Here is a 26,832-nt window from a genome sequence, read left to right as displayed (position 1 = left end):
TCGTGGGAGGACAGATTTAGCAACAGTGGAATCTAGAACAAGAAGGTTGGGTGGCAGGAAAGCATTAAGAAGCCCAGCTCATGCTGTAGCAATGTGTGTGTGCTGTCCATTGGGAACCTGTTGAAAACCTCTCACTCCTTCGTTGGTCTGTGAGTAATGCAATGACTGCAGTAGTTTTTCATATGTTCAAAGTGTTTCTGCTGTTCACTTCTCATATTCCAAAGATTTTCTGGGATAGCTAATTTAGGATGGAACCTAACCACTAAGAATGAAGCCCCCCCCCAAAAAAAACCCCACTTCATTTGTGAACAGGATGGACATGTGAATGCAGACTCCATCACAAATCAGCATAGAGAAAAGAAGATACTGTACCTGCAGACAGGTGTGTGTTTTTTTTAAAAAAGGGAAACCCCATTTTCTCTTCTGATGTGACTTATTATTAGCCTTCAACAAATTAATCTGGCTCCTGTGAATATTGTGGTCATGGTCATAGCTTATCCTGTCTCCAGAAAGGTAGATTAATGATATAATTTACATTCTTCTTCAAATGTAGTCACCCAGATGGCCAAATACCTAGAATGAAGTTTCCTTGTGACTGGGATGCTGTGGACTCTTATTGGTTATTCTGTTTTCTATATTATACTGCCCATTTCCTTGACTAGATTTTCTTTCCTTTATTATTTTAATATAATACGTATAATATATATTAAAGTGTTTAGAGGGCACTGTTCATCTAAATGAAGTGTGAGTGCAAGAATTACCACTAGCACAAGCGGAGTTTCCCCGTCTACCCGTGTCATCCCCCAAATCCTCTGTAGAAGGTTGGGGGGGGGGGCTCAGAACAGATTTAAGGGGGGATGGGAGGGAGAGAAGGAGAACATTCCACTGTGTAAAGCGAAGTCCTTGAGTTGTTGGAATGTAGGTTGAAAACAACCAATGAGCTTCAAAAAATAAATAAATACATAATTCCCAATTATGCAACCAGCAGGGACAAGAATTTATAGGCACCCAGTACACCTCACCCCTCCTCAAAAACCTGGGCAAAGGGTTGTTTAACAGTGGAATGGACTACCTCAAAAGGTGATGGACTCCCCTTCATTGGAGGTCTTTAGACAGAGGGTGGCTGGCCATCTGTCAGGGATTCTTTGGCTGTGATTCCTGCATTCAGCAGGTTGTACTAAATGACCCTTGGGTTCCTTCCAACTCTGCAATTTTGTTCTTCTTCTGCTACTGAAACAGAAGCAATGGCATGGTGAGGTGTAAGGCTGCCACAGAGAGAGCCTCCCTGTGGGGCCCCAGACTATTATTCTCATTAGGTGTGGAGACCACCAGCAGAATATCTTCTGTAGATCTTAAAATTCAGGTAGGTTGGTATGGGAGGAGGCGTTCCTTCAGTATTTTGGGCCTGGGTCCTTTAGGGCCCCAAAAGCCAGCAACAGCACCCTAAATTGGGCCCAGAAGACAATAAGCAGTCAGAACAATTGTCTGACAATTGACATTGTATGCGAAGACCCCAAGGCAATGCCTAGGTCCCTGCACTAGTTACCAATTCTGGACTGTTGTCAGAGGCAACCCCATGTGGACTGCTTCCGCCTCCCCCTCCCCCAAGAATTGGCTACAACATACATTCACATTTGGCAGAGATTAATGTTCCTTGCTACTGGGGGGGGGGTGCTTGTGCAGTGTGTGATCAGCACGTTCAGAGACCTACACACACCACTTTTCTCAATCAGCTTCCTGTCAGCTGCTAGCGATTCTCCAGAAATAGACACTGTACTCATGTGTCACCTGGTGAGCCAGTGACTCTGTCTCACTGCTTTGATAAGCTTTCTGCTTCATTGTCAGCTGGGCCTGAATTGTCAGGCTTTGACCTTGACCTGCTTTCAGAGTGGGTGCCCAGTGGATTAAAAGTGCCAAAAAAATATGTCATATGCCAATGAGATAAATGCAGAGAGGCAAAGAGAGGGGTGTGTGTTTCTTGTGCCATTAGTTATTGCCATTTCCTAAAGCATGCAAAGCTTCTCAAACTGCAGGAGGGTCACCAGCTGCAAGTATTTTTATTTATTCCTTTTCTTTGTTACATTTATATCCTACCTTTCCTCTAAGGAGCTCAAGATGTTGTTCGCAGTTCTACGCCTCCACATTTTGTGCTCAAAACAACCCAGTGAAGACGCTTAGGATGAGAGGCAGTGACTGGCCCAAGGTCATCCTGTGAGCTTCGTAGCTCAGTGAGGATTTGAACTCTGGTCTCCCAGGTCCTGGTCTGACACTGTAACCATTACACCACACTGGCTTGCTGACTAAAGCAAGCATCACAGAGAATTAAAAAGGCTTTTCATTTCCAGCCTCTCTTAAAAGAGGTTCCCCACCTCTTGGCATTCCTCTACAATATGTTGCCCAAATTGCCTGTAGAGTGTTTAATGCACTGCTTCCAGGGAGATGAATTTTTGGGCAAGTTATGAAAGCTACGTTTCTTTTAATGAAGTGTAAATCTTCCTGTGGTTGGTCAAGGCTTAAAACACACACACACCCCAGATACATGCCAGAGCATCTGTGCAGTTGGATGCCAAACACATTTTGCTAACTTCCAAAATAGCTACTTCTTGACATGCTTGCATGCAATTTCTCGGTCTGTATTTATGTATAAGATTTGTGTGTGAGTTGGGGGTGGTGGTGACGAGAGAGTGCACTCCAAGAGAGTGGAGCACAAAAGTGAAATTTGTGACAAGGCTCCAAAAATGCAATTATGTCTGGCGTGCTCTGGGATTTCTTGTTTTTGAGTTCTTCATCTTTTGCTTTGCTTAATATTGGTTGTAGCCAGCAATAATGTCCCTTTTAGTTTGAGGAATTCGTTTGTGCATTGGAGCTTCCTATCTCTCCCCTTCATATTTGTTCTGGGAGTTCCCATAATCTTCCAGAGCAGATTTGTGGGGATATGCAGAGAAAGGAGAGGGAGGGGAAGTTCTGTTGTGGAGGCGCAAGTCCTAATGCAGAAGTGAGGAACCTTTGTGACCAGATCTTTATATTCTCCAGCCCCATGGGAGTAGCTAGGATTTTCTGACTCTTTCTATTTTTAGTTAAGTAGAAACTACTTGACTAAATTACTCCCGCTATGCCCCTGTCCACCCCTATGGGCCAGTGTTGACAGCAGCATGGGGCCACCATGTATCTGCTTGCCCTCCTGCAAACTGCATGGGCTTCAGTCAAACCTGGACTACCTGTGACCTACGAGGCCAAATGCAGCTGACCAGCCATGTTATGGAGGCTCAATGAACCTGCCGTTGCTCAGGGCTGTAAAAACTGGAACGTTGACAAGGATGTGGCAAAGCTGGTGGGCTACCTTACTAGATGGGCTGTAGCTCAGTAGTAGAGCATCTGCTTTGCATGCAGTTGGTCCCATGTTCAATCCTTGAGGTAGGACTGGGAGAGAGCCCTGCCTGAAACCCTGGAGAGCCACTGCTATACTAGCTTGATGGATCAATATCTGACTTGGTATAAGGCAGTTTCCTGTGCCCAGCCTGGTATGTCCCCAGTTACGGGATCCTGGCTTGAAGAGATCTTTGCTCTTTTTCCAAAGACCCCCGTCGTTCTCTTCCTGATCGCATGTGTCCTCTTTCCCCACCCCATCAAGCTCTGGGCCACCGCAGAGGCGATGGCTCTACATGTGCAAACTAAGGTCAAACATAAGGGAAATGTATTGGAAGAAGGATTTTTCTTCTCTTGTTCCAGTTCTCCCCATTCCTCCAAAACATTCCCTTGGAAGTCTTTCTTGTAAAAGACGTGGTGGTTTCCTTCAGGGGAAACTCCCTACATTAATTCATGGCAAATGAGAAGTTTGGAAACCAAAGGCGTTTAACAGCAGCCTGGAGTCATTCAACCCCCTGTACACTGCCTTAAATCATCTTGCATTCTTGTGGCTTTTGCATTGGGGGGGGGGACACGTCTGTGTTTTTGTATAGAGGGAAAGAAAGAGATCTTAAATATATTGTTGTGGCCATCGCGTGGGGAAAATGCTGTCCCCCGTCCTGGCTTTTGCACAGCTGATAGATAAATATAATTTGTTAATGAGTCCTTGATGACTGAAAAAGTGATTTTGGAATTGAAATGTAGCCTACAAAGACAGAAGTCTGAGCAAGGAGAGGGGTGTGTCCCAGGGACATTATGTCGCTTTTGTGAAAATTGGGGCATCCCTAAATATGAGTATTGTCTCCCCAGGTACTTGTGTATTTGTAAATCTGCTGATAGCATGAAAAACACCCTCGTCATAAAAAATGGCCCCTACAGAAACTACCTCTGAAGTATTTCCTACCACTTAGTGGAAGGATGAGATAATAGAGGATGAGATAAGAGGATGGGGGGGGGGTCACATGTCCTTGAACAGTGCAGGGAGAATGCTTAACAATTTTTGTGTCTCTGCGTTTTCACGTGCAAACAATTCTCATTGAAAGAACTGGGACTCGTGTGCACATGAGTTTAGAGACAGGACCCAACTCACTTTTGTAACTGGGTGCCCAGATCATAAATAAATAGGAGTTACCGTACTCAGTTTTTACTTGGTGTGTCAGGAGAACTGTTAGTATCATGAGAAATGGAAACTTACTTGAAAGAGCCATGCTCAGATGGAAAACATTTATGACAATGTTTTCTCACCTAGCTTTTTAAGAACCTTCCTTTGTCGGAAGAAAAAAACCCCATGTTCCTAACCATCAGACATTTAATTGCTGTTCTGGTCCTGGATTATGCCAGGTTTCAACCCTTGGCTGGAAAATCCCCAGCATTCCTGACAGGCAGGTTGTGTAAACTGGGAAACACCTCCAGAGATGAGACCTTGCAGGCTTTTGCTGTGCAGTAGCGGTTGTCTGCTCTGTCGCCTTCCTGCAGCTGGAGGGTGCCATCTGTCTGTCTTTTCTTTGACACAGGTTGTGTGGCAAAGCATTTTCTGCAAGTTGGTTGCCTTTGAAGGATAAAAAGGATGGTTTTGTGTTAAGAAGACAGACCTATAGTGATTGAGAACTCTAGACCTAAACACTGATGTGCTGGCTGAGGAGTTGCTGCTGCTGTTACCACCTTCCCCCCTTCTCCTTTTGCCTCCCTCCCTCCCTCCTCCTCCCTCTGCTGTCACCTTCTCTAATTTGGGGTACCTTTGAGACCCCTTCTTGGAGTGAAGCTTTGTGATTGAGCTGGCTGTGGAGAGAGCTTGCATTACTGCCATGTTTCCTGATTGATGGCAAATCACTCTGATACCTCACTCTGTTTAAAAGGACCCCTTCCTCTGAGTGAGGACTGGTGGACTGGGACAACCCTGTTAGGAACAACAAGTTAGCTGAATCCCGCCTCTGGAGGTATTGGCAAAGTTGAGTTACTTGAGTCCTGTCAGGGAAAAAGGCAGGGTATAACTAAATACAGTTGACTCCCCATTTATGTGGGGGTTACGTCCCAGACCTCTGCATGCATCAGTGAAACCATGTGAAATGGGGAGTCACTTGGATCAAATCAGCTAACGTATGGGGAAGAAGCACACACAGAAGTACGGCTTGCACAGCTGAGGTCCGGGGAAGCAGCTGCTGCCATGCCACATAATCTTTGGGCTCCAGGGAGGGTCTCCTTGCATGTCGGGAGGACTCTACAGGGTGCTCCCTGTTTTGGGGATCCACTTCTGAGTTCCTGGCACCACACATGTGTGTGGTTGCACACTCAAAGAGTGTGTGTAAATAGGAAATTGCCTGCATCTAAATAACTAAATAACAGTACAGTGGTACCTTGAGTTAAGTACTTAATTTGTTCCGGAGGTCCGTACTTAACCTGAAACTGTTCTTAACCTGAAGCACCACTTTAGCTAATGGGGCCTCCTGCTGCTGCCGCGCCGCTGGAGCATGATTTCTGTTCTCATCCTGAAGCAGTTCTTAACCTGAAGCACTATTTCTGGGTTAGCTGAGTCTGTATCCTGAAGCATATGTAACCCGAAGCGTATGTAACCCGAGGTACCACTGTAGTACTGAATTGTAGTCAACTTCATTGTTCACCCCAACTCCAGATAACTTGCAAATAAGTTAGATAGCACCAGATCCAAAGTCCTTTGTGGGACCTATCCAATTATTTTTTAACCACAGAATGATCCCTGTGGAAGCATATCACATTACCCATTTCTGTGAAATCATGAGGGGCTTTTATCAAAAGTTTTTTGGAAGTCCAAATATTGTTCCTTGAGGTGATCTGATATCTAAATATAGTTGTGTTTCAAAGGGTTAAGATGAGTAAACTGATTCTTTCTCAACAAGGCTTATTCTGCTCTGTGTTTTCATTATTCTTGTTTTTAGCAATGCTTTCTACCAATGCAGCCTCCAGGAGGAGCTAAAGTGGTAGGAAACATTGTTAAAATCAAGAAGAAGAGCAGGGCACAAATCGCTTAAGTCAGAGGTGGACCTGCAGTCCTCCAGATTTTTTATTCTAAATTCCACCATTGGCCACACTGGCTAGGGGTAATGATAGTTGTCATTGTGGCCTGGAAGATGGCCTGGAAGGCCATTGATTAGCCTCCCTCTGTTGCCCTAAATAAGCAAACATATCTTACAGAACTAGTGCTAGTACGTGTAACACGAGGACTGGAAACTTTATTTAAAAAACAAACAAACACCAAAATTCTTTGGAATCCAGGACTCATGGCCTGCACCTCAATTACAATTGAGTAATTTGATTATTTCCATAGTCAGAATTGCTGATATGGGGCAGGGTGACTGGAGTTCTAATGAACTATAGTGTATGGCAGAGGGGTTTATGCAGATCATGAATGGGGGGGGGGGGAATAGGCAGATGGTGTCCATCACACCATATTGCGGGAATGAATTTTGTAAGGTGATTGTGGGTTATGTGAGGAAGTACTGAATGTTGCTTTCTTCTGAATCTGCTGCCAGCCACATTGGGTGAAACAGGAAAAGAGGAATCTCTTCTGCCAGCAGTATCTGCTTTGTGGGTGGATGGTCACCAATGGATTTCACCCGTGGTGCCATGTGTATTCATCTTTCAAGATAGTATACACGCACGCATATATATATATGTACACAGTATACTCCATCAGGATACACACGCTGCAAGCATTTTTATTTCTGCACATAGAATTGTAAGGAAACAAACAAAAAAACCCATAAAACTAAAGCTGAAGGAGATTTGGGGTCTTCCAATTTTTAAAAAACTGTGTCAGCTTTCTAGAAGCAACCTATATATATACTGAGACGCAACAGGCTGACACCTTTGAAATAGTTCAACAAGTTGACTAACTGTTCTAAAGATACTTTGTAACAAGTCCCTGCAGAGATAGTATTTATGTTTTTATGCCAATACAGTATCTTTAAATCGGGACATTCCCAGTGCAAACGATAGCAATCTGCATTCGGGAGGGACTATTACCATTCTCATTTATCTAGAGACTAGAGATGAAGCATACTAATTCACCTCAAGTCCATAAGCAGAAATGTGATGATGCTTTTAAATAATGAAATGCAGCCTTGCAAATAAATTACGAAGTCCTGTATAGAACCCAGTAGTCAATCACACTATAAAGTTCGTTATTTTGTGAGTTTTTGTTGGGTCTCACAGCAGTCTCTTTTTACTCTTTCCCCGAAGCTAAAGAAAAAAAGCTCTAACCTTGAAGCATTGATTTGCAGGAAAAGCCCTTCTCCCTTTTAGGAGGAGAGAAGGCATCTTTCTTGAACTAATTTAACTTGGACAGTTTAAAAGGAGATTAGAGAAGTTCATGGAGATTTTGGTCATCAATGGCTGCTTGTCATGATGGATATATATTTTCCCCCAGGTGGGCTTCCCAAAGGAATCATTGGCTGCTATAGGGAACAGGCAGCTGGCCTAGGTGGGCCTTTGATCTTGACCTAGCATGGGGTCTAGGTGGGCCTTTGGTCTTGACCTAGCATGGCTCTAATTATGTTCATGTATCTACATACCCTTGAATGAGTTACTGATGAAGACAGTGGCAGGCTTGTAACACTCTTATTGAGGACTGTTTCCTGCCTCCACATTGCGTGTTGCTTTAATTTCTACTTCACCTACTGTCCTCTGTATTCATGGACTGCAGCAATCCAATCCTCTGCTTTGAAAATCAGGAGGCTCTTTGTTCATTGGGTCAAAACAGCACAGGGAAAATTAAATTTTTCCAACAATGGCTTGTCAAAAGTTCAAAAGGTGCCTTGGTATCAGCGGTGCGTAGAAGCTATGCATTCTGAATTGAGAAGTGAATCACAGTTGTCCTAGCAGAAGAGATTTCACAGAATTTTAATGATGGAGAGGACTTCAGATGTCCTTATCTGTTGCTCTAGCATCTTTGATAGGTGCTCATCCAGCTCCTGCATAAAAACGCCAACAAAAGGGTATGCATTGCTTTCCATGTGGGATGTGATACATAAGTTCCTAGGATTCTTTCGGAGAAGCCATGCCTTTTGAAGTGGCACGAGAGTGCTTTGAATGTATTGTGTGGATGTGACCAGTGTGGCACCAGATGGGGACCCTGCACTTCTGGATGAGGAGTAGGGTGCTGCCTTTCCCTAATTCTGCCTTCATCAGCTTCAAATGAGAGTGCATTTGTCAGTGTATTTGTGGATCCTTGAATAGTGTTTTTGCTTTAAGAAATAGTATTTAAATGTACTTACCCCTCCTTTCTGTTCCCGTACTGATAATTTAATAGATATGTATATTATTCAGCATCAGCAAGCCTGTTCTAGTTTCAGACACTTTCACTGGTCTGTTATCTATTTATGACACTTTCTTTCACACGGTTTGAACTGAACCAAGGTTTGTATCAGCACACTAAATATCTCGGAGCTGTACCTGCATCATTCAAGAAGAATGTGTGTGCACTTTTTAATGACGCCTGCTGACCTAGTTCTGTTCTCTGTTGACCCAGAGTGTGGTAACCTAGCTGAACTCTCATTAGTTTGGTGCTTGATGAGCATCGTTAAATGATGCAGGATTAAATTTTGCAGCACGAGATGTGCATAGGTGAAGGGAGTTGAACACTCTGTGCATTAGATCTGAATGTTCCATCACTTTGGGCATTTTTCTCCCCAACCTAGTCAACTTGTGCTAATGGAGTGGATCTATTCATTTGTTTGTTTGTTTGTTCATTTTTTTGCTTGAAAGCTGAGGTGTACGAACCAGAGTAAAATACTGGATCAAGTGGGCAGACATATACACCAAGAATCAGTAAGCAGGGTGCCTCTGAGCACATACTCAGACTGGGCATGAGTAATGCAGTACCAGAACCAAGTTTATACATTCTCTCTCACAAAACCCCCAGTCCTGGTTTTCTCCCAAATGTTCTTTATCAGCAATCTAATTTGAAAATAAAAGGCCTTTTAGCTGGTTGTTTCTGTCATTAGAAAAGTTAGAAACCCTTAAATCTACTGCAAGGCACCCACAGATTTACTGGTGGATCTCATTTTACCTGTGTGTGTGTTTCGTAATGGATTGCTGCCTCCTATATTCTTCTTTAACTACAGCATCCCATTCAAACAGCGATCTGGTAGTGAATGTGATGACGTTGCAAAGCGAATCAGATTTGGCTACATATCAATGCTGATTAGGGCAAATCAGTTACATTGTCGTCGTTCTAAACCCCCGTCTTACCTGGAGTATCGTTTGAGTGTATATCAGAGAGCACATTTAGGCATGCATCCTTTGGAGAGTATAGATAGATTATCCACAATCAGGTGAATAGGCTGTGAGTAGAAAGGCAGGGGAGCACAACCCTATTGGTTCTTCTTGCTCTCTCGGTAGCATTTGATATCATTGACCATGCTGTTCAACCTGTTTTGGCTGAGACTGCATACATCCGGAAAGAGTAGGTTTGCAGTTTGGGTGCGCTTTTAGATTCACTTCTGTCTCTACCAGTCCAGATGATTTTGCTGCCACAGACTATCTTTTTACCAGCTGCGCCATTCCTCAACAGGCATAGTCTGGTTACAGTGTTCCATATTCTGGTAATACTTGGGGCTGCCCTTGAAGATTACTCAGAAGTTTAGTTAGTTCAGAATTTGGCTGCCAGAATTTTAACTGGTTATTATTATTATTATTATTATTATTATTATTATTATTCCCAAATACTTGCAAGAGTGCTTCTTCCCCCTTACCTGCCTGCCTGTGTTGAGGTCTTCAACAGGAGTTCATCTTCAAGTGGTAGTGTGCTCTGTAATAAGGAATGAGAAGTATTTGAATGCCTTCCCCTAAAACGTATGCCTGGCACCTACTTTGCAATCTTTTCAGCGCTAGGTTAAGACATTTGTATTTACTGAGGCATTTTAATTTCTATACTCACTCAGCCTGCTTTTGTCCTTTTTATCTGCTGCTTAAAAAAATATGTTATGGCTGCACAGTGTTAGTGGTTTTTTAATTTGGTTTTAATTTTATTACTCTGGTTTGTTGTACAATGCCCTGAAATCTGTTTTTATTAAGGATGGTATAGAAATGTGTTAATTAAATTGTATATCCCAGCTCTTTTTAATTTTTTCTCCTTTTTCTTTTTGCTGTGGAGTTTCCATAAAATCACAGACTCTTGGAGTTGGAAAGGACCCCAGGGGTCATCTAGTCCAACCTCCTGCAATACAGGAATCCTAGCTAAAGCATCCATGAGAGATGGCCATCAAACCTCTGCTTAAAAACCTTTTGTTTTGCAAAAATGGAGAAATTTGCTCTGGCAATCAGGGTGGCGGTCCTTTCTCTACAAACACAAGCATAATGAAAGAACAGTGCTCAGCAGAGTATCATAAGGATCACATTTTGCCGTGATGTTATGCATATAGACCACTCCCAATATTTCAAGTCTTGGCTCAGATTGATGTCTCAGTTAGGACTAATTATTGGTTAAAGCCAGTTCAGACAGGGTTCAGGAAGAGCAAGGGAACTGGGGCAAAGGAAGGCAAGAGGATATACACTTGCACCACCTGCTCATAATCCCTTAACCAAGGTTAAAAATAATGGGAGCGTTATATCAGTCATGGAAGCTGTAGCCTCTGACCAAGGCCACCCTATCTGGAAAACCCCTGAAGTCCCAGTAACAGATGAACACTATTACCGGTATCTCTCCCTTCTGTTAAATCCCTCTGGTTGTTCTAGTGTTCTTAAAGGATTTACACTGGGGATGCTAACCTCCTCTTCCATTGTTTCAGGCACAGCTACCAGGAAACTGGAGTATTAAGCTGCACCCATGGAAGGAAAGGGGCCTTATCGTATCTATGACCCGGGTGGGGGAACGGAAAAGGGAGCATCTGCTGCCTTTGAACGGCTGGTGGAGGAAAATACCCGGCTGAAGGAGAAGATGCAGGGAATTAAGTCTCTAGGTAACGGTGAGGATGACATGGAAGCGGAAAAGCAAAAGTTACTCATTGTTGCTGTTTCCAGAATGCCCAGGTCTGCGACAAACTTCACAGAAGTTTTCTTGTGTACTTAGCAGGAAACCTCTAAAACCTCTGTGGCACCATAGAGGCATAGTTGTAGCAGCACGTGAGCTTCCATTGGGGATAGCCTACTAGTTTCACTGGTGGTGAGCACTAAAGGCAAAGTCTGTGATTTGGACTTGCTGCCCCTTGTGTGCTAAAGTCTTTCTGGGGGTGCTCTCTGTGTTATTGCTGTTGCTCAAAAGGCCTTTGCCTCGTGTCTGCACGTTGTTCAAGAGACGTCCCAGGTGATGACTTACCGGCATTGCTCACACGTGGGCTGTGTGTGGGATATGGACCTTTTAAAATATTGTGACAACCAGTGGAAGATCTTAAGGGTTTTCAGTAACGCTGAACATCGTAAGTGTGAAAATTGTACACACGTCCCGGATGTAGTAGCATCACATGAAGAATCTTTTACTGTTTGCCGTCTGAGAACATAATCGTTTTCAGAGGCTGAGAAACAGTCCTGAATATGTCAATGGGTTCCAACTCAGCAGCATTTCATTCCACAGATGCAACTCTCTGTAGATTTGTTGGGTTTTGAATTGGAGGTATATATTAGGAATTTCTTTACTTCTATTAAAGTTTTTAGGTTTTTTTAAGGGGTAGTTCATATATTACCTAGCCTAAAGGAGAATTCTTTGTGCCTCCAAAAGCTTTCACCAATGCATATTAAACATTCATTGCTCTTTATTCCAAAGCCTTTTAAAATGAAATCTTGATAGCGATACATTTCTTAGCAAGCCCAAAATACTGGCATAAAATTTGAGCTTTGCACGTGTGTGGCTGAGTTTCTCACCATTAAGTAGACAAGGCAAAACATTGCAGTTCAGCTGACTACTTTTTCCTACAGGAATATCTCCATGCTCATGCCTGCTCCCTAATCCATGCAAAAATTTATGTGGTTGCTATATACATCATTCACAGTTCCATCCCCTGCCCCCACCCCCATGGCACAGAGTTCTTATTTGTGTAGTAAAATTACTGTGTATAAAGCAGTCATTTGAAGTGAAATGCAGTGGAGTTAGGATAGAATTGCTAGAGTTTGGCTAGATCTGATAACTATGCTGAATGTGCTGCTGTAAAGAAAGAACCTGCAAATACAAAGGAGTCTTAAATTGTGCCCTTGTTGTTTTGCCAGGGGATCTATTGGAAGAGTCTCAGTTAGAAGCCTCCAGGCTGCGTCAGAAAGTGGAGGACCTAGTGAAGGACAACGAAATGCTAAGGTCCACCTCCTCTCTTGACAAACTTGCGGAAATGGCAGGTATGAGCATCAAAGGACCAACTGTTTAGCATGTCCAGTAACACGTTCTTTGGCTGACCTAGATTTTCACTGCGTGTGTGTGTTGCATTTAAGGGAATTGTAAGTTCGAAGGAAGAGTAATAAGCCTCCAGTGCTGCTGTCGGCTGTCTTGCATTAAGTGTAAAAAGCCCTTTCAAAAAATATATATGCTGATATCACTGGGCCATCTATGCAGCCAACCTGCGTCTTCAGGTCTGCAGCCTGAATCTGTGTCACTTCAGTTCCTAGGGGTGTTCGGCTCGTGCAACAGACTTCACAGTAGAACTTGCACCTCTCCTCTCCCCTGCAGCCCCCTGTGCACATTCAAAATCTGCTGCAGCAGGTTGTGGAACCCTCCAGAGCAAATTCTGTGGATGCTTGGCGAGAAGAGAGGAAGGGGAGGTTCCGTTGCGTGGGCAGAACTCCATTTGCATGGTTTTAGCTTCAACCCAGCCTCCTTGGATCGAATCAATCCTGTCTTGTTGCATGCTACTTTCTGGGCAGGTTATGCATATGCAAAAATTAATTGAACAGCCTTTAGACGGTGAAACTTGAGGGAAGTTTTGGCCATGCTTTTTGCTCATGTTCACTGCTGTTCCCCTCCCTGACAAAAACATGAAATCAAATGACCAGTAACCAAAGGTTTTGAATACATTTTTGCTTCTGCAACAAAACTCTTCCTTCCACACCCCTGCCCTCAAACACTTTTTTCTTCTTTGAAGGCTGTGTGGTTTTAGGGGGCAGCTCACTGCCTACACTTTTGCATGCCGAAGGTCCCAGGAATAATCCTTTCCGTCTTCAGGCAGGTGATGGGGCAGGACCTCATTCTGTCTTGAGACCCTGGAGAAGTACTGCCAGTCTGAATAGACAGTACAGGGCTAGGTAGAAACATATGCCTTGGTTTGAGCCAGCTTCCTAGACACCCCCCTGTCCCGGTGTGTTTTCTTTTTGAGTCTCAAAAAAATCATGAGTGCTTCCAGGTGACTGATTTTATCGAGCATTCATTCCTGTTTGTTGGTGGGGAGGTCCATCTTCTGGGGGAGAGTGGGTTTGTTGTGCAAAACCTCCCCTTCAACTGTAATTGCACAACCTGGGTTTACTGGTCTGCAATTGAGTCCCACCTGATACTAGCAAAGTCTGGGTGTAAATATGTGCATGCCACACACATTGCGCACATACCCCCAATTCAGGTCGAGGTCAGCTGCCTTGGGTAGTAGAATTTTTCATACCAAAGAGCAGCCAATGGTGAATTACTTGATTTATTAGTTTAGACCATTATTGGGGGTGCTACTTAGAGGGAGCTTACTGACTGGGACTTAGTGGGAGTCTTGCAGTGTGAAAGCCCTGAGAGCAGCCTTCTTTAACCTTAGAAAAGGTGACTGTCATTCTGATATGCACCGTATCATTCTAATATGGCACACTCTCACCTTCATCAGCCTGTTGCTGGCTGGAGCTAATGAAGCTTGTAGTCCAAAACATCTGCAGTGTGCCAGGTTGGCAAAAGCTGATGCAGTGCAGTTTAAAAAAAGTGACTGTTCTGTTCTCCCACCTACCACCCCTCTTGAGAACTAGATGGGCTTCAAATGGAAAAGCTGAGGGGTGATTTTTTGATCTTTCAGTATTACCGTATGCTGAGCCCAGGAGGAAAGAGGGAAATTCCAGCTGACACTCATCAAAGGCCACTTGTACACATTTGCATCGCACACCAAACATTGCAGCCTCTGTGCCCCCAGAGACCAGATACTGGTTCTTGCACAGGGAAGGTGGGGCTTGACATGGGGGGAGTGTATGTGTAATTTGTGCATGGGGACTTAAAACAAGATGAAAAAGGGCAAGTACTGTTCCTTGTAGACTCTCTGGTGTGTGTTTTTAAATTGGTTATAAAATGGATTTGTTTTAGGCAGGTAATAGCTGCTACCAGCCCTCCTGCTCTTGAACCTGTTTCCTATTAATGTAGAATGGGAGATCTCTATTCTGCCTAGCAACCTGTTTTCTCCTTTTCCCAACTTTCCCTTTTCTTCTTTGTACTTTTGCTGCTGTTGTTTCTGTTGGCAGAGTTGGATCTCTGCAGTGAGAAATGTTCACTTGCTTCTTTTCTCTCCCCCCCCCCCCAGGAGGAATCCCAGATCTTTGCTCTTCCTCAGAGGTTCCAGGTGAAGATCAGAAGGAGATGGAAAAACCCACACAGAAGCCACCCAGCAGTGTAAGAAATCAGTCTTTAAATAGCCGAGGCTACATAAAAATAATAATGATGATTAAAGCTGCAAGCCCTGCTAGGCAGACACAGGAGTAAGTCCCAATGAATTCAGCGGCAAGTATTTCCGAGTATGTATAGAACTAGGCTGCGAGAATGCTAAACACTTTGTAAAGGCAGTGTGGGGAATGATATCAGAATGACTTTTTCTTCCAATGAACTACTCAGGTTTGAGGACTCTGGCATTTTTAGTCCATCCGTGTAACTGGAAGGAAGTTTCTGAACTAGAAGAATGCTGCATAGCACTTTTAATGAGCCACATGCTCTACAGTAAAGTTGATCATCCCAACTACTTTGGGAGGTGCTTTCTGTTTTGAAGAACTGGAGCTGAAAGGGCACTCTCTTTTAAACCGCCCTGTGATAGTCATTGAGGTCCAAGGCTGGTGCTTTTATTCCTGATCCAAGCTACATCTATTTAAGTCTTGCCAGGCTGCGGGGAGAGTCCATTCTATGGTTCAGTGTCTGATCCCAAACTGCCTGGCTTTGTTGAGTGCCACTTAACTACAAAGAGATGTCTCTTAGATTGTTTCTGAGAGGTAGCTGCCTTATGTCGTTGGCATATCTTGTTCACCATGCCCTACGCTGATGCCAGCAGCTCTCCAGGGCTTCAGGAAACAACTTTTCTGAGCCCTTCCTGCAGACACCAAGGATTGAACCCGGGATCTTCTGCATGTGAAGCAAATCCTCTGCTGCCAAGCTCCATTAAACTGTTGTAGTTTTGAATACTGTATTATTTGAGAAAACATGTAGCCCTATTTCATTCTGTATCATGGACAGTTACAGATTGCTGTGGTTTCTAATAGTTATTAGGTTGATTTTGATCGTGCTACGCCTCCAGTTTGGTGTGCAAGATGCTATCTTCCTTTCCCACATTTGGGAAAGAAATAAGCAACATTTGGAAACAGCTCCATCCAGTGAAAGATGCAGTCCCACTCCCCTCTGACTTTGAACGCATTGCCTCTTGCTGACAGAATTGGAGCCCACAGAGGGTCACTGAGAAACATTAGAGAGTTATTGGCGCACTCAGAGAAACCCAGAGATTTGCAGAACCACAAACAAACAAACAAAATAAAAAAGCAAACAAAACTGCAAAGGAGCCCAGCAAAGACTAGATTGACCTCCAGGAGCTCAGGAAAGTTGAGGATTAGGTGGGAAAGACTTAACAGAAAAGCAGAGACCTGCTTGAACCCTTGACAGCCTGTAGTATCATGGAGGAAGGCGTAATTGGACCTGTGTATATAAAGGTATATTCAACCATATCAGACCAAGGACCCACTTTTGACCCAAACATGCATTTGGGGACCCATTTCTTAATCTTTTATTGCACATTTGTATAGTGGTGGTTTCTTCCTGTTGCGACTTATCTTGGATCATGCAGCAAACCACCTTTTGAAGATCAGTATGCTGGGAGGTGAGGATTTATGGCAATATTTTGTTGCAGGTTTTTTGCTTTTTTATCCTGTTTCTAAGTAAGCAGGACACCATATATTTGTTTGTTTGTTTTTTAAACACATTCAGTAGACAGTGGGGAAACCCAAATTACTCATTTAATCCCTACTCTGTTTTTTTCCTGTAAGGGGCCCATTGGAATTTGGGGTATATAACTCTACATTCATTCATTTTCTCTACAGGGATCTTCATCTGAGTTTGAAATTGTTGGAGCTGAAGATAAAAGGTCTTCTCAGGGAAGCACCGGGAAATCGGTATGTTAATCCAAACAGCTTGTTTAGATTGAGATGCAAAAGGGGAAAAAAATGTTTTATGGGCCGTGTTGTCTTGGAAGTTCCTTTGTTTGTTACCTTTTTGTGTGTGCGTTCAGTTCTGATGTATTTTTTTCATACAATCTCCTTGTGTGGTTTGATAGCTCAGAGACAGGGAAATACAGTGGTGCCTCGCAAGACGAAATTAATCCGTTCCGTGAGGCTCTTCGTATAGCGGTTTTTTCGTCTTGCGAAGCAAGCCCATTGACAGTTTAGCGGATTAGCGCTACAGCTGTCCAGCGGCTTCCAGCGATCAGCTGTTAAGCGGCTTATCAGCGGAACAGCTGATAAGCGGCTTAGCGGCTTAAGAAAAGGGCGAAAAAAACGAAAAAAACCCGCGGGGGGATGCAAGATTTTTTTCGTCTTGCGAAGCAACCCCATAGGGGAATTCGTTTTGCAAAGCGCCTCCAAAATGGAAAACCCTTTCGTCTAGCGGGTTTTTCGTCTTGCGAGGCGTTCGTCTTGCGGGGCACCACTGTATAGAGGTCTCCAGAAGATGAAAGCTAAACTAGTCAGCAGGTTTTATTCAGCAGTTGAACTATTCTATATTGCATTTCACAGAGTAATTTAAGCAAAAGAAAAGAAACAACAAAGGGATCTGCTGTGAGCCACTCACAGTCTTCTTTTTTTCACATGGAGAAAACATCAGGAGAAAGAAAGAGATGTGCTGAGGAAGAAACGACAAGGGGTGCTCAGTCACTGGAATATTTCCCCTCCTCATGTTGTGGTCTTGAACTGGAAGCATCAATGAGTTGCTATAATCTGTAGCCACGTATCTTGTGGGGCAGAAGGGGTGCTCAATCCTTTTGCTGTGGACCGTTTTTCCTTTCACAAAACCCTCAGTTTCTTTATGCCCCGGTATGATTATATCCATACCCCTCTTTTTTCCTTCTTCATAGAGCTAAAACCAGCTGGGAAGTTATTGTGCTGGGGAAATTGGCACTGGAAAGAAAGAGAGAGCTGCTCCCTCTTTGTAGAACTTTCTGCTCTAGGTTTCTGCTTCTGCAACTGAGTGCAGTATGTGTAAAAAAGGTAAAGGGACCCCTGACCATTAGATCCAGTCGCGGACGACTCTGGGGTTGCAGCGCTCATCTCACTTTATTGGCCAAGGGAGCTGGCGTACAGCTTCCAGGTCATGTGGCCAGCATGACTAAGCCGCTTCTGGCGAACCAGAGCAGTGCACGGAAATGCCGTTTACCTTCCCGCCGGAGTGGTACCAATTTATCTACTTGCACTTTGACGTGCTTTTGAACTGCTAGGTTGGCAGGAGCAGGGACCGAGCAACGGGAGCTCACCCCGTTGCAGGGATTCGAACCACCAACCTTCTGATCGGCAAGCCTTAGGCTCTGTGGCTTAACCCACAGTGCCACTCGCATCCCGCAGTATGTGTAGTTTGCCCCTAAATAGGTGATTGTTTCAGGACCTTACTTGAGCCACCAGCTGAATTTCCTTGCGCTGGTGCGCTGCCACTCACAGAGGCTGTAACCACACAAACCAGGCACGTGCCGCAGTTTTTTCATTTGGCCTCTTTCCCAGAACAAGCTGATGGGAACTCTCCTACTGAGAAGTGAGAAGCGTAATCTGAAAGTGCTGCTGTCAAGAGGCTTCTCTCCCCCCCCCCTTCTTGCTCACATATGCAAAGCTGTGTGGTGGCCAGCTACTTCCTTCTCCTCAGTGAGATGTGCAGGCTCACAGGCTTGGGCAGCCAGCCAACAGGATGGCAGAGAACTCCGCTTATATCCAGACAGCACTTCTCAGGAAAGGGGCTGGGAAAAAACCCAAGTGATGAAATGAAACCGACTGGAGCAATCTAGCGAATCCTTCTAGATCACGTGAACCAGTGTAATGTCGGCGGTGGTTTTAGTACCTGCTTTAAATAGCACCCCTGCCACTCTGAAAGTATTACAATCTTTTAATGCAGTGAATGAGAGCTCTCACTTCACCTTCATAAGCGAGGAGCTCTGGAGATCTGACAGATATCTCTGGATTTGGCTATCTGTTCGCTTCTCAAGCCTATCTTCTTAAATAGGAATGCTCTCCCCAGGGAAGTTCGCCTGGCGCCTTCATTACACACCTTTAGGCGCCAGGCAAAAACGTTCCTTTTTAACCAGACTTTGGTTGATTCGATTTTCATCCTATGCCCTTTTAAAATGTGGGGTTTTTTGGGGGGCTGTTTTAATCTTGATTATATATATTGTGGTTTTATATTTCGGTTATGTTCTGTGAACCACTCTCAGACCTCCGGGTATAGGGCGGTATATAAATTCAATAAATAAATAAATAGATACATGAAAATGTTTTGTTAAAACATTAGCCCGCAAACAATCTGCCTTGTTCATTTGTGGTGGTGAGTTGCCCCCATCCTGTCACATCAGCACAGCTTGAAATTGGATCTGGCCAGTGGCAGAATAAGGTATACATTGCTGTCCAAACCAGTGCTAACCATGAGGGAGAAAGGGGACTCTTCCTCCAGAGAAATACTTTTAAATAGCTGTTTCTTAGCAAGAATCAGACCCTCTTTCCCTAGCCAGTGACTTCTGTTCCCGAGCCAAGTGCCTCCTCCTCGATCTTGCCCATGACTTTCCTAGGGCTATTACGCAGAGCGAAGGGGGAATCTTAGCTCAATTATTTTAAAGCTGTCGCAGAACAAGTCCCTTCGTGCGTTGCTCTTGAGCCAGCATGGGTGAGGCACAAGAAACAGAAGGTTAAAAGAAACAGCTCTTACATAAAAATATGTCCTTTAAAAAAAGATTTGGAGAAGGTGTGGAGCAGGCCCAGGATCAGTGCTTGAGGAACTAGGTGGGGCAAACAGCCGTGCATATTTAAGGCACACACAATGGGGGTGGTTGTTGTAATGTCAACAGCTTGGCTTGCTGCTAGTTGCCTGTAGTAACTGCTTCCCAGGATTTGCAGTAGGTTAAAGAGCCTTTCCCCCAGATAAGTTGGCATTGTGTCAACCAATGCGGCTCCTGCCACATCTCCAAGCTGGTGTGGTTAGGCGGCTGTGAGCGGTTCTCTGCCATGCTTTGCTGCTGGCAGAAAGAGCAGCTGGTGAACTCTGGTACATCACAAAGCTTTATGAATTCTTCTGACAACCAGTAAAAGTTGTGATGCCCCAAAAGGTGCACCGTCTGCCTTAGGCTGCGCAGTTCTGTGCCACTTGTGATGCTATTACATTGAATCTATAATGCTTAATCTGAGCATAAATTGTGTTATGAATGTCCATTGGACGTTCTCAGGATCTGACTGTCCCGAGATAAAAGGTATCCTAGGTTTTGTGAGCAGGAAGCACAAGCAGAAACCAGTGCATACAACCGGAAGAGCTGTCACTGCAAAAATGGCATCAAGCTTGTCGTGCAATATGGTATTACTGAAATGAATTCATGGGGAGGTGTAGAAGCAATTAATGGGAAGTATAGAAACTTTAGAGAACTTAAGGGGAAAGCGTCTAGACCTTGAGCAGCCTGGGAGATTGATTCACAAGCAAATTCTACTACAGTCAAACCTCGGTTCCCGGATGGCTTCGTTTTTTAACGTTTTGGCTCCCGAACACCGAAAAACCAGAAGTAAATGCTCCGGTTTTTGACACGGCTTTTGCTTGAGAGCAGGAAGCTCTTGCAGCTAATTGGAAGCTGCATCTCGGTTGTCGAACATTTCGGAAGTCAAACGGGCTTCTGGAACGGATTATGTTCAACAGCCAAGGTTTCACAGTACTGCTACTGCTCCCAAATGAAACTGAAGCTTTAATATTAACTAGGATACTACAAGTAGCATCTGAAACACTTTCCTAGATATTTGGGATAGCTGTTGCCATCAGAGTAAGATAGTGCAAGGTCTTTTGCTTCTTGAAAAAGGCTTTTGCCAGTACACCCAATGGGCAGGGACGACTGGCCATGGTGTAGTCAGAGAGCTGTAGTCCAGCAACATCTGCAGGGCTCTGGTTTTCCCCATCCCTGCTTTGGGAGACTGGTTGGAACCTGCCCAGAGTACAGTTGTCTTCCTTGATGTAACTTCTATTGAACTAGAAACAGATGAGGCAATAAAGATCTGGCACCAAAGACACACTATGATTCCTGTGTGTATTTCCCTTATGAGTCAGCAGCAACAGAGATGGACAAAGTCTCTTGCAAGACTGGGGTTTTTCATTTTGTGGACCAAGTTCATAGGGGCATGTTCACGGAGAGGTGGAGAGGATGAGTCAGCTCATGAGTCCTGGGTGAAAGCTGCTCTTTCCCTGCCTTTTACCTTCAAGGATTCCTTTCTGATGGGCTGCCTGCAAGGTGACTCCTTGAGCTGGCATGCAGCCTGATCTGGCCATGCTTGCTACATCTACGCAGGGTGACATCCCTTTCCTGACCTGGATTGCTTGGCTGTGAATGGTGGCTTTCATCTCCAAGGCAACCAAGTAACTAATCAGCCATAACAACCCAGACCAGGTTAGTGTTCCACTATGCCTGGCTCAACCACGTCAGGGAGGAGGGTGTGGCTCTGCGGCTGCCTGTGAAGGGCAGGTGTGCCATAAACCCAGGGCCTCGTATAAAGCGGGTGCATTTCAGTTGTAGAGCTTCTGACAGAGGGACGCATGTGCCGCTAGCACTTTGGAATCGAAACCAATTGGAACTGAACAGCAAGAGGTAGGAGTGAGAGAGGTGGGGAAAGGGGGAGCAAAGTTAAGGTGGAAGTGGTGGTCCAAGTTGCAGGAGTGTTTTTCTTCATTAGCAATGTGGAAATCACAGAGAATGGAATGAATTGAATCCTTATTCAGAGGCACTTGCTGGAGAGTAAAGAGGTGTGCTCAGCTTTTTGTTGTTGTTCATTGGTTGTCAAGTTTTTGCCTGCGCTTGTGGAAGGGCCAGAGCATCTGCAGAAGCTTCAACCCCTGGCATCTCTGGGTAGGGCTGGAAGAGAACCCTGCCTGAAATCCTCAGTCGGTCTGTGAGGGCAATACTCAAGTAAAGGGACCAATGATTTGACTTGGTATAAGGCAGGTCTGATGAGTTGGTTCCTAGGAGTGTCTCCATTTCCAGTCTCCTTGTGGGAGACAGAACATTTCCGAATGCCAGTTGCTGGAATCCTTAAGAGGGGAGAGTACTCTTTTGCTCAGCCTTCCCATGGGCATCTGGTTGGCTACTGTGAGAACAGGACGCTGGACTAGATGGGCCATTGGCTTGATTCAGCCTATTCTTATGTAAGCTACCTGTCTTCCCAGGAAGCCACATGCTATAATTCCAAGTATACAGACCAAAGACATGCTGCCTTGCTCAAGGAAAGACACCAAGTGCATGATCAGAGACACTTTATCTATCCATCTATCATCCATTCATTCATCTGTCCTTTGTATATTTAGTATGGAAAATGAACTCTGAAACTGAGTGCTGGGGAGCCCAGCCACAAATCAAGCCCAGAAGATATGCCAGAGTCTCCTGTCCTAAAGTGCGTAGCAGAGGTGGGGAACCCAAGTCTGTAGATTTCTGCTGCAGAGTTCAAGCACCCCTGGAGTTCTCCTACATTACATGCTGGCTGTTTTCTGTGTTGAAGTGTCAAAGGAATTTTTCAGCGCTCCCAAAACGGCTGTCAGGAACTTGGTCCAAATTGGTTTAAAGTCCTTTAGAAGTTAAATGAGTTGCAATTGGAAAAATTTGAGAGGGGATTATTTTTAGGCACTACTTTTAGGTGACATTAGAAGCTTCGAAGCAAACTAGTTCTGGCAATCCTTTTTTTTCTGGCAAGGTTAGCTTTAAACATTTAGCAGTCTGAGGTGAAGGAAAAATGGCACATACACAACTGGACTAGCAATTGAATTTTTCTTCAGTGCCAGCAATGAGGGAGTGTCTTAGTCTGTGCCTGAGGGTAGCAGGCACTAAACTATTAAGTGGAGCGGGCCATGTGAGACACACAGCTCTGTCCTTCAAAGAGAAGAACAGCCAGGGGGTCATCCACTTCTGTTCTTAGCACCTGCCTCTTGAGGCGGTAATTTTACTTTGCCTTAATAGGAGGGCGGGCTCCATTTGCTGCTTACAGCTAAGGTGCATTCAGGTGGAATTTTCAGCAATAATAGAAACAGGGCAAAGGTGAAAGGGGCATGGGTAATGCAATGAGTTCTTCTGGAAGTGCAGAATACCACAGACAAAGGCAAGTCCCTTAAAGACACTGGATCTCTCTAGAATCATCTCTCATACAAGGCCTCAAGGACTAAACACTGGCTTTGGTGTTTCAGCCCAACTTAGGTTCCCTTTGAGGAATTGGAGGTGGACATTAAATTATGCTTAGAACATTTAGACCATAAAATGAGAGCAGTTTTGTACTGTTCACACCTGGTCAACCCACCTTAAAAAAGAGAGAGGAATTTAATATTATTTTTGAAGTGGAAGAGCTGCAGGCAATGGCAACCGAAAAGACCAAGGGATTTGAGAAGCTGAAGTGTTTGGGGAAGGGCTGTGGCTCAGTGGCAAAGCATTTGGCTTCCATGCAAAAAGGCCCAGGTTCATTCCTGGCATCTCCCAAGTAGGGTTGACAAAGACTCCTGCCTGGAGTCATGGAGAGCCACAGCCAGGGGGCTGACTTGTTAAAAGGCAGCTTTCTATTTCTTTTTGTTTTAGAAAAAAACACCACTCAAGGTTGCCAGGGCAGGTGAGTGGGACTGTGAGAAGGGGAAGTCCCCCTCTTCCCTCCTATGCCATCTTGTTCACCCCCACCCTGCCATTGAAGCATGGGGGCAAAGTGCAGCTTCAGGGTGAGATTTTCAGAGGGAAAATACATTGTCCAGGAGAAGCAAACCGTGCCCGCCCACCAATCATGGGGACTCTATCCAGCATGCTTACTTTGTAGCTGATATTTCTTTAAATAAGTCCAGAGTAACTCATCCTGAGACAAAGGTGTTGCCAACTCTAGGCATCAGATGAAGGAAGGAAAAGGTGGCAAGCTGCTTCTCTGAGCCTGCCTAAACTTAGACCTTATTTGCCCTCCTCCCCAATTACAATGTTTCTGCGCCTCCGTGTCTTTTGCAGGACATTGAGCCACTTCAGAACGAGGACGGCAACCTGATGCTGCACCTCCAGCGCTTGGAGAACACGCTGAGTCTCTTTGCTGAGGAGTCGGACAAAACGCAGCTCTTTGCCCACCTGGGGCGCATGGCTCTGGAGTTCAACCGGCTGGCCTCCAAGGTGCACAAGAACGAGCAGAGAACATCCATCCTTCAGGTTCGAAGGCTGCTGGTAGATGTGCATAGTTCATTTTGCTTTTCGGTTTTCATGAACAACTGTCTTGGCTTCCTCTCTTCTCTCTCCCCACCCCACCCCTGATCCCAGTGAGTGGCCAAAACACATCTGCAATGTGATGCACTTACCCACAACACTTTCCTCCCACAAAAATAATTTTTATTTCTGACAGTAAGAGCTGTTTGACTCCCTTGGAAGATGGTGAACTGTCCTTCATTGGAGGTTTTAAAGCAGAGGTTGAATGGCCATCTCTCAGGGATTCTTTAGCTATGATTCTGGCATTGCAGGGAGTTGGACTAGATGACCCATACAAGGCACCAGACATGCCCACGCCTTCCACCCATGACACCCATCCATTACAACAAAGGTGCAATAAAGTACAAGTAAGCTCAACATACATTGCAGATAAATAATAATAATAATAATAATAATAATAATAATAATAATAATAATAATTTTATTATTTATACCCTGCCTGTCTGGCTGGGTTTCCCCAACATATAAAAGCAAAACATGAGATCAGGATACAAGTAAGCAGAAGAAAGAACCTAAGATCAGCTATTGGACCAACCAAGAAATATTACAGGCCACATAGCTGTTTTGGCCTTGTGATTTTATCACATTTTAATTTCTCCTTCCAGGGCTATTTCTTTGCCTTCCTTTTCACTCACTCCCCCCTCTAAAAACAACAACATGTGGCCAGTATTATCACTCCCATGTGATGGATGTTGAACCACGCCTGGGAAATAGCAGTGTGTTTGCAGCTGAGCTGAGTCTTTAACTGGGAACTTCTAGATCACAGTTCCACCTTTAACCACTACTGTACTGATAGCAATAATTAAGCCCCGTTGAATATGTGTGTTTCCAGTCACGTTGCCACCAGGCTTTGCTTTCAAGTACTCTCTAAAGCCACCCGTGCTCTGGCACACTGTTGGCCTCATAAAGGTTCCTGACCACCATTCGCAATGTTGTCAATGGGGAAAACACTGGCATTTCTGAATGAAGCTTCGCTTTAGTTTTTCTTCCGTCATCTCTTCTTCCCTTTCCAACTAGGAAGGGAAACTTTGAGGATATGACACACCCTTAGTAAGGCATCATACACCCCCCACAACCTTTCAGGTCATAAACTCAGCACTAAAAGACTTTTCCCTGGGGCAAGCCATTGTCCAATTGACCATTTAAAGGGTGATTTATACTTTGTTTCAGTAAATTAAACGAGGGAAGTCCTCAAGAGGAAGGAGAATTGCATTATTCCTTTTTATTCCCTGGCAGTGATGCCCAGAAGTGCGTCCTTCGGGCCAAACTGAACAGGATGTTATTCCGTGTCATTTGGCATTGCACAGTTTGCAAAACACCATGACAAATAACCAGCATGCTGGGGGGGAGGGCAGGGACTGTCATATGGGGATCTGGAGGACTTTAATCCTTTTGTCCCAGTCAGTCCCAAAGAGGTGCAAATGCAGGCTGCCTCTAATCCTGACTAAAGTGACTGATATTCTTTGCACCTACCGTTTGCGACTTTCACTCCATTGCGAATAGCAGGTGTGGAAGGCAGGGCAACAGGGGCTGCCTCTAATCAGAACTGTGATGGAGCAGAGGTTTAAAGCCCCCTGCTCCCCCATGATCCCAATCCATCTCCCCACACCTGCAGCAACTATTAGTTTGTCCCCCCCCCCAAAAAAAGTCATGCAAGGGCCATGTGAATAATATCCTGTTTACTTTGGCCCTGCAGTTTTAATAGGCAGATATAATTCCTGCTTTCTTATTCCCATCTTTCCTCAACATTAGAGAGAACCAGAATAGTTACAGTGTTATACCAAGGCTATGTAAGTGCAAATTTTCCTCACTGGATGAGCTTGAACCAGGGGCCATCTCTCAACCTAACCTGGCTCCCAGTGTTGTTGTGAGGATAAAATGGTGGGGGAGACCAAGTCTCTGTCCTGAGTTCCTTAAAGGAAAGGTGGGATATAAATAGCAAGGAAGACGGGGTGGAATATAGCTTTGGCATTCATGTCAAAATCTGAGAAAAGGGTTCATGGGATTGGGGACTAGGAAATTCAAATTTCAGCATCGACAGCTAGCTAAGAGCAGGTGGCCAATTTCCAGAAGCTGTTTATGACCAAGAAAATGGCCCTTGGCTAATATGATATAACTCTTTCCACTGCTGATGCTTCTCGTACCCCTCCCCCAATTTTTTTATACAGGCCTTGTGTGAGGAGCTGCGGAACGAGAATGAGGAGCTGAGGGCAAAGTTGGAGAAGGAACTAGAGCAAAGGAACCAGGTTTCAGAGAAGCTGAGGTGAGGGCATGTCAGGTGGGAAAGGAGAATGCAGTCATGCTGGGCAGAGCAGTGATCTAGGCGTTTTCATTGTGTGTCTGTGTGTGATGACTCTGAAGTTAATATTGGAAGCCTGAAGCTGGTGGAAACCGGCCCCCGCCCCCGCCCCTTGCCCTGCTCTGCTCCTAGGAAGATTTCTTAAGACCCATCACACTCTACAGCCACCCTGAGCAAGCATTAAAGAGCCCAGAAGAAACTTGGATTTGAGAGATGAGTGCAGTTATGGTAGAGAACACTGGTGCTTAGAAAGTTCATTTTAGAAAAGGAATTAATTCTAGTTCATCCCTTGCAAAAAAAAACTAACTCCATTCCAGTTCATTTCACAGTTCACTTGTGATGGTGCTTGGCATATATTTTTCAGCCTTCAGAATTTTGCAAGCTGTCCTGCTAAAGTAAAAAATACACTGCAAGAACATCAGAACATGCAAGCATTTTATTTTCCCCAACAGTTCTGATCTTTAAGCTTTAAACAGCAGCATCACTTTTCAGATAGGTAAAAATGGCAAATGCAGTGGCCACAATTATGGAGTTATGTGCAATGAA

The 26,832-nt window shown here is 44.5% G+C and overlaps 1 protein-coding gene across 7 annotated transcripts in view; it reads left to right on the top strand.

Annotated features, from left to right (window-relative positions):
* Positions 1-26,832, top strand: part of TNIP1 (TNFAIP3 interacting protein 1) — a 62,088-nt gene that overhangs the window by 11,986 nt on the left and 23,270 nt on the right. For 3 of the 7 annotated variants that reach the window (XR_014164629.1, XM_081896929.1, XM_081896928.1), the window contains exons 2-7: positions 11,169-11,345; positions 12,580-12,702; positions 14,835-14,923; positions 16,606-16,677; positions 23,742-23,948; positions 26,156-26,250. Coding sequence is in view for 6 of the 7 variants with exons in the window: in XM_081896929.1 (XP_081753055.1) it covers positions 11,207-11,345; positions 12,580-12,702; positions 14,835-14,923; positions 16,606-16,677; positions 23,742-23,948; positions 26,156-26,250 (725 nt within the window). In the remaining variant the exon portion in view is untranslated. The remainder of the gene's footprint in view (positions 1-11,168; positions 11,346-12,579; positions 12,703-14,834; positions 14,924-16,605; positions 16,678-23,741; positions 23,949-26,155; positions 26,251-26,832) is intronic. The other 4 variants (XM_081896933.1, XM_081896930.1, XM_081896931.1 and 1 more) reach the window with 4 other exon arrangements.

Source organism: Podarcis melisellensis (assembly GCF_964234715.1).
Source record: "Podarcis melisellensis genome assembly, chromosome: 2".
NCBI lineage: Eukaryota > Metazoa > Chordata > Lepidosauria > Squamata > Lacertidae > Podarcis > Podarcis melisellensis.
The sequence above is the reverse complement of the archived record's forward strand: the minus strand, read 5'-3'. Positions and strand labels throughout refer to the sequence as shown.